Source organism: Calliopsis andreniformis, chromosome 12 (genome assembly GCF_051401765.1).
Source record: "Calliopsis andreniformis isolate RMS-2024a chromosome 12, iyCalAndr_principal, whole genome shotgun sequence".
In the NCBI taxonomy this organism is placed as follows: domain Eukaryota; kingdom Metazoa; phylum Arthropoda; class Insecta; order Hymenoptera; family Andrenidae; genus Calliopsis; species Calliopsis andreniformis.
In genome coordinates this window covers 16,559,914-16,568,167 of record NC_135073.1, presented here as the reverse complement: position 1 = coordinate 16,568,167, position 8,254 = coordinate 16,559,914, and the positions used below count along the sequence as shown (strand labels likewise).

Here is an 8,254-nt window from a genome sequence, read left to right as displayed (position 1 = left end):
ATATCGACCGCGAAGTTAATAACGTTTTGCATTAAAGCGAATGAAATGTTCAGAAATTATCTGTTGCGTTGAAATAGGCTTTTAATTTCTTCGATTAGCCTGGTTTTCGGTGTACCTCTCAGCGATGCAAAATTGAGTAAGAGCGTTTTACCATAAATTGGTTAAATGAATCCTTCTCCAATTTCCTCTCATCGCATGTTTCAATATTTTCAGTTAAACCATGGTTAGATTCAGGTGGTCGACCGACAAAATTCTCCTACAAAGAATGATTCTGTTAACCGTCATCGGCGTGATTTCCTGCGGAATAATGAAAGGGCATATGAACTACGAAAAAGAGGTGGCTATAGACTCCTAACGATCGCGTGCCCGTTAATTTATGCGACAGGCTATAATCTCAAAGAGTAACAAATTCGAACGCGTAATTGAATAATTCTATGTTCTCGTGGAACACATGCCGAGCACCGGGGCTCTATTATGCACATCCAGCGAACCTCTAAATCACCGTTCGATTTAATTGTTGGCAGACCGTCCCGTTGGAATGACTCGCTAACATTCCGTGTCATTAATTCATCGCGTCGAGTCCGCTCATTAGGGAGCACATTGATCGTGTAAAATGTTTCATATGAAAGGCCTCGCTTAAATACGCGCCAAGACGCGCGAGATTTATAGCGGCCGATGCACAATTAATTACCATTCTGTTCGATTGCACTTACGCGACTTCGACGGAGCCGCGATATTACGCTCGCGCCACGTGCTTCCGCGTGTAAAATGTAGCGCCCCGACGTTATTGTATCACTGATGCGTGTACAGATACCGGATGTTTATATCACGCGATGCACTGTATATATTCGAGCTACGATTTGCACATTTTTCGCGTGAACCACTAATTAATAACGTTTCACAATGCACGTAACTAAGGGCACGCCATCGAATTTTATCACCGGTCACGTAGGAATGGAGTTCAGGATTAATCAACGATGCGTAACGGTAGTAATCTTTTTCTGTCATTTTCTGTGTATCTGCTTGGGAAACAGGTGTTACCTAATTTCAATTTCTGATTATTTTAACGCTAGATAGAACTGAATGGTCAAAATGATCTATTTGCAATTTCCTAACAGTAAGCTTTTAAATATTCAAAGAAATTTTTTGAGGTAGAGTAAGTAACAGGAATGTACGAGTAAAACTTCGTCCTTATTTCTGTGCCTTTGGATTAAAATCATTTATGAAAGAAGAACTTTTGTGCATAAATTGAGAAATTATTTTTTTTATTCGAGTTTACTTATGAATATGTAAAATTGAAAAAAGGTATCAGACAGGTACAAAAATAGGGACGAGTACCTTAGTGTTCAGAAATGAATGTCAACGATACTTCGCCACACTCTCACAGAATTTAAACAAGAGCGATCTTTCCATAGCTCATAAATCATCAAAGAATCTTCCCACAACAGAGGAAGCGTTTAACCAGTAGCGTGTCTCGATTAATCGTTGGTGGTCGCGGAAGCGCAAGCGAGAATGTCCACCGCGTCCGATATCAATCTTATCGACACCCAACTCTCGTCCTTTTTCTTCCCGTCTAACTTCGAGAGTATAAAAACCGATCGTTCCGATGAAACTCTGCTCATATTAATCGTCCTTTACCGCTACGAATCCCGCTAGCCTCGGGAAGATCGCGAACATTAGATCGAAATCGAACGCCCCGCGCGTCGAATAACAGAAAGCTTCTTACGCAGGCTAAATGCCGAGCGTGAATTAAAGCGAGGAACGCGATAATGCTCGCGCGCAAAGCGGCTAAAAAGAAGAAGAGGACACGAGGGAGCCTTAGGTGTTTCCTGTGCCCTCCATTAAGCGTTACCTCTGCGCCGAGATCGTCGGCACAAATCGGCTCGATTATTGAGCCATCGATATTTGAACGGATTAATCAGCGGCGACCTTAATTAGCTCGGTGAAAGAATGATTGGAGGCGGTTGTTTCGCGTGGTCGGGGAATCGCTGGAAGCAGGCCACTTGCCACGCAACGCCGATCCCGACGACTCTTAAATACAGGAAACTTTAATTACTCCGGTGAAACGAACCTCGTGTTTTTTGCGATTACCAACTGACCTTGTAACTCTTTCCCCTCTTTTCTTCGTCCAAGGTGTCGGAGTACATGCGCTCTCTCGAATACCGACGCGCAAGGGAGGCCAGCCAGGACTACAACGCGAAGCTGATGAAGGGCAACCAGCGACTCTTCACCTCAGACGAAGTTCCTTCCCGCGAGTAAAAGCTGAGAGGATCGACCTTTCGGATTGAATGAGCCACAATCATACTAAAACTTATTCCTAATTTATTTTCCTGATCAATAGAGGGGAATAGGGATTTAATAAACTTTTATAGAAAAGAATAAAAGTACAGTAATCGTTGCTTGGAGATTAAAGAACTTTTTTTTATTTTTCTGCACAAAGCGAGATTATTGCGGTAACAATGGCCATCAGTTTCGTAGGGGCTTCGATAATTCTTGGTGGACTGGTCGAGGGTATCGCGTAAGGTCAGAGTGGACACGATATTTCCTGTATCGGGCGTAACAAAGGAACAAAGCTGTTGTCAAAGTACACCAAGCGTGTAACTTGCCACCAGTTAAATGAAATGATTGCGATTTGTTGATAGTTAACGCCAGCTGTCTGCGATGATAATTGCAGTGTACAAAAGTAAGGGAACAAAGAATTGGTTTTCTCTCTTTAGGGAATCAAGTTCCCTGATTTTAACATGCAATCATTTACCTCGAACGCCTTGGAGAAGATTTAATCGATAGGTGCTGAGGTTGAATACCGTTTCCGCTATATTTAAGGCAAGAACTTATCTAGACTGACGCACGCGATTATATACACTTTTATTGTCCTACGATACGTGCTATGATTTATGATATTGTTGGTATCTCTTATTCTGAGGTACGTTTCGCAAGGAAATCTTGATAAGTAAAAAAAGACTGTAAAAGTACCGTTATCAATGTAAAAGGCACAATGTATAGTGGTAAACAAGTGAAGGAAAAATATGATTTAGAATATGTAGGATTTTCACAGATTTCGAATGAAAAGGCATAATTTGAGGAATGGAATCACAAGCATGAATTCGCAAAATCATTGGCACAAGTTGTTAGATAAAGAGAGACAATTCGATAATTAAGGTGTCGAGGCTTACGTGGGTCGATTAAGTATTCGCACCAGCTGTTCTTCGTTTTTACACTTCGCTACGCTTCTGTTCCCAGTGGTAAACACTGAAACGAAGCTATTCATCGTCTCAGTGAAGACAGAAGTTGGCAGAAAATGAATTAAGTCATCGCGTATACGCAACTGTCAGATATATAGCAATTGTGTAAGTAATTGTTCTAAAGAGATCGGATTCGACCAAGCGAAAGAATAAAGCATGTCGCGTGTTCAAAGAATGTAATCAAGTAACTCCTTGCGTCAGACGTTGCATTCACTGTGACTTTGTTTGCGTACTTGAAAATATTTGTCAGTAACCTGTGGTTTTATGAATTATGACTTATAAGATACATTGAATAAAGTATTCCGTGAATGTATAGCTAAATGTAAGATATGCAAACTAATTGATTTAATGACCTCTCAACAGTGTAAAAATATTTCGAAAATTGTTAGCGAGTTTGCATGAGAGATAAAATTGTTTGCGTATAATTAGTCAGTAAGAAGGACAGAGTGTGTGACGAGGTCGAAAATTTTCAAGCAGTTTCGTCAGTGTAGGCAAACGATTCACTTTATATCTTCCGTGAATGTCTACTGGAGACGTTCTAAAAGTTATGTAGATCGTTGAAGTGAATGTGAAGTTACGATCGGTTATAAAATGCCGCGAAATAATAGCGTTAGTGTTATTGGTGTCACGCTTAATGCCGTGGATGCGAATAAAAATCGTATAGGTAAATTAAACTATACTTACGGTATAATCTCAATAAAATTTAATCGGCGTACCGTGTACAGACGAAGACTTGCATAAAAATGAGCCAGCCGATTTTGAGACAGCGATCAACGTTGCTGGATATGGAAAATTTCAATTTCTTCTCTTTTTTGCGATAATTCCCGTATCATGGTCGACCAGCATCAACACTTCTAGCATGGCGATCATTTTGCCCTCAGTGGAATGCGATTTACAAATTACGTTCTTCGAGAAAGGTGTCCTGAATGCCATTATTTTTCTAGGTACGTGTTTATTAAAGTTATGAGTAGTGAAATATAAGTCCTATTTTTCTGCCCTTGTATATATCAGTATTTGTAAAGATCAGAATATACCTGAACATCAGTACGTATCAATATTTTAGATCCCTATATATTTAAGAGTAGTAGGCAAGGGTGAGAGCTGACCAGTCGAATGGCTGGTCAAGAGTCAGGACTGACAAGTCGTAGGGTTGGTCAAAGGTCAACGTTGTCCACTGAGAGGGCTGGTCAAGGGTCAGGGTTGACCAGTGGAAGGGCTGGTCAAGGGTCAGGGTTGACCAGTGGGAGGGCTGGTTAAGGGTCAGGGTTGATCAGTGGCAAAACTGATCAGGGTTAGGGTAGGAGAAGAAGGGGGTTAGATGCACCCTCGGGCAACGGCCAAAGGATCAGGAGAGCAATCCGATCCGGCCGATGGCCGGAAAGCGAGTGAGAATTCAGAAGCTCGCAAGCTTATTTATACCTTCTTAATCACCCCACGAAGGGATTCCCCCACCTGGGGATACATGATCTATCAAAAAGCAATTTGTGATATATCTACAGTTACTCTAAAATAATGCTTGTAATAACTATTTTCACTACACGTATTGTTAACAACAGTTTCACATGTCACCTTATACACACTATTAATTATTATTAACAATGGAACTTCACACAGGGATGGTTTCAAGTGGTTTTCTATGGGGCTACATAGCCGATGTTCGAGGCAGAAAAAAGGTCTTCATCTATGGTTATCTGGCAAATGGCATTTGCAACGTTTTCGCAGGTTTTTCGCAAAATTTCTGGACACTCGCAGTCTTTAAGTACATGAATGGTTTCATGTAAGCTGATTATTATTCCTCCTCTATTATATCTTAGACTTTTCTCAACATCGTTAATCTTTTCGTTCCAGATTAAGTGGCCCTTATTCTTCAACCATGTCGTATTGTTCTGAGTTTTATGGAGTCGAAAAGAGAGTGAGAATAATGCTTATTATGGGCTTGTCCATTACGTGCGGGAATACTGTGGTCGCAGGTACAACAAACACGATACTACAATTGAATCAAATACTTGTTCACAAATCATATCATCTTATTTCTCAGGTCTTGCGTGGCTGGTGATTCCTCAAACCTGGTCCATCGTTCTCTGGGACGGAGCTTTCGTCTACAACTCCTGGAGGATTTTTCTATCCCTTTGCGGCGTCCCCGAACTCCTTGGCGTCATTTGTCTGTCCTTCTTTCCAGAGAGTCCGAAGTTTCTGATGTCGCAGGGGCGTACCGAGGAAGCGTTGAAAGTTTTCAAACTAGTTTATAGTCTAAATACGGGGAAATCCCCAGAGGACTACCCGGTAAACGAGTTATCGAACTTTCTACGATCGCCACAACGATTTAAGTAACTTCGTCCACAGTAAGGAACTTTTAAAATTGAAGCAAGCATCTTTTGTTCAAGATACGTCATTTAGAAGATGAATCCCGTCGGAAAGCGCTGGAGTCCAATGAAAAAGAGAGATCGCAGAAGACTGCGATTTTCTTTTATCCACATCTGCCTCGACTTATTTTAGTCGTTGTTATGCAATTTGGAAGTATGATGGCGTGAGTGTTATAAAATTCGGTTGACAATTATTTCATGCTTGTTGATAGAACTTTAAAAACGCGTAATGTGGTTCTGATGACAGTGGTGAATAGGCGAATAGCATACAAAGGAATTGGTGCCACGATTTGAATCTCGATGTTTGAATTTCAATTGAGTCGCTTTGATTGTCGTATGTAATTATCATACATCTCTTGTTCTGCAGAATGAACACTATTCGACTCTGGCAGCCGCAGCTATTCACGATACTGGATAATTTCGAGTCAGGGAATAATGCAACGGCAGGACGTGATCCGTCTTTTTGCGAAATTTTGGACTTCTCGGTGGCTAGGAATAGAGAAATCTCAATGGAGAACTCAACTTGCGTAAATGTGAGACAATAGAATTCCTATCTATTCTTAATCGAGAACAGAGGATTTTAAAAATAGTGAATCGTATTTTTCAGACTGTCGTCAATGATGCAGTTTATATGAATAGCATTCTCGTTTCCATACTCGGAAGTATCTGTCTCCTAGTGGCCAGTTTTCTGTCCAATATCCTGACTCACAAAAGTATTTTATGTGAGTATTTCATTTTCCTTGCCTCTAGTACGAACTATTAAACTCATAGCTAAATTATTGCAGTTGCCTGTTACGGGATGACGTTTACTTGCATAATCTGCATGATCTGGTCAAGTAACATGCTATTAACGGTAATACTGACGTGTCTGTTTGTCGGCCTGACGAGTGTCTCCATTAATATGGTTAATGGAGTGACAACTATGCTATTTCCAACTTCATTACGGTTCGTTTCTTATATATTTCCTCTCAAAAAATGATCCTATAAAGTAATATCTCACATCTCAAATTAGAACGATCGCAGTAAGCTTGGCGATGATGTCGGGACGAATAGGAACGATCATAGGAAATCTCCTCTTCCCAATTTTTCTTGCATACAGCTGCTTGGTACCAGTGATCGGCCTAGCAACATTCCTCTTACGTAAGTACCTAAAATACATTCCTCGGCCCATCATCTTTCAGAAACATTATACCTCTTCTTTATTCCAGTTTGCATCGTCTTAACCTGTTTCCTGCCACTCTCAAAGAACAGCAAAAAGTAAGGAAGCTTTCGCTAAGTTTCCATGTAGTCGCTCGAGAAGAGGCTCTCTTGGGGAACTGGGCCAAAGTGGCGATCGTATCCTAGAAACCATTAAAAGAAGGATCAAAGGACGCAATAGATACATACGCCGCTATCGAGGTGGTCGAGTGGAAGTTGGCGAAAAGTTCCCCCGAATCGTAAATCGTATCCTGTCCGTATTTCACGCATACTCTGTTCCTCGACGCTGAAGCAAAGGCGAGGCAACTTTGGGAAATCTTGCTTTCCATCGCGCACGAAGACAATACCAAGAATCCCTGAAGAATAATTACTTGGCATCGTCGAATTGTTGCGAGAGAGTCCGTTTAAAAATGCACGTCACTCGGACAACAAACAAGACAATAAAGCGGCGAAAGAGAGGCTCATCCAAGCAAGAAGGAATACGTTCGAAAGGCAACGCGAGAATGACGACGTTGCGCAACGCTGGCGCGCGGGTGGATATTTCGCAGCGGCCACTGGGCGCTCTTCACGGTCACATTTTCAGCCGATAGCGATCGATACCGATCCGAAACGATGATCGAGCGCGTCGAGGACGGCTGGCGGTGTTCCTTGGACGTGTGCGCGTACGGCAACACGCCGTATGAGGCCTTGGGTTTCACTTTCGACACATCCTGGAGAGCCCTCCAGCCTTCACCCACATGCTCGTTCTTCTCGATCCCATATACACACCTCGGCCCGCCTTTCGTGTGGACGAAGCTTTATCTCGCGCCCGGCATCTCGACACCTCCGCGCCGACCACAACAGGCTATGTTGATCGAATAATTACGCGTGTTCATAAAACCTCGTGCGCGTATTACAATGGGAGAAAGTCAAGGCGTCTCGGACTCGGCCGATTGCGATGTTACGTTCCTTCACGGTGTTATCCTCGGTCTTGGATCAATCGCGGAATGACTGATACAGGAAGCAGCGTTACAAGCTCTTTTTATGCCTCTCGTGAACATTATGAATGGTAAAAAAACAGTGAGATATTTTAGACAAATAAGACACAATATGTTATAATCACTAGAATAATCTAAGACATTGAAAGTATAACTACTTGTACTCTACTGATATGAGTTAAAATTGCACTTCAGGTTTATGAAAATAGAGTAGAGTGTAATTTGTAGAAGTATTGAAGATAAGAATTATATCTCACATTATTCTTTGGAGAACAGAGGACTATAGAGACGAGAGTTGATAAGTTCGAAACACAAGTGTTGCCTGTAAGAACCGTATGGCGCCTAAGACAGCATTCCGAATAAATTGCAGAAGGGAGGCACGTGCGCTGGACGCGTGTAACAGTCCAAGGGAAAAACGTGTTGGCATTGCTTCTGAGTTTTTCTCCTCTTTGCGCTACGTCTTTTACCTTTAAGA

The 8,254-nt window shown here is 41.8% G+C and overlaps 1 protein-coding gene across 1 annotated transcript; it reads left to right on the top strand.

Annotated features, from left to right (window-relative positions):
• Positions 1–3,833: 3,833 nt before the first annotated feature.
• On the top strand, positions 3,834–6,932 carry LOC143186285 (putative transporter SVOPL). Its single transcript, XM_076389859.1, has 11 exons — positions 3,834–3,906; positions 3,968–4,186; positions 4,857–5,019; positions 5,091–5,212; positions 5,281–5,525; positions 5,627–5,769; positions 5,973–6,138; positions 6,213–6,327; positions 6,391–6,550; positions 6,618–6,745; positions 6,814–6,932. The coding sequence occupies exons 1-11, from the start codon at positions 3,834–3,836 to the stop codon at positions 6,864–6,866; spliced, it is 1,587 nt and encodes a 528-aa protein (XP_076245974.1). The 3' UTR covers positions 6,867–6,932.
• The last annotated feature ends 1,322 nt before the right edge of the window (positions 6,933–8,254 follow it).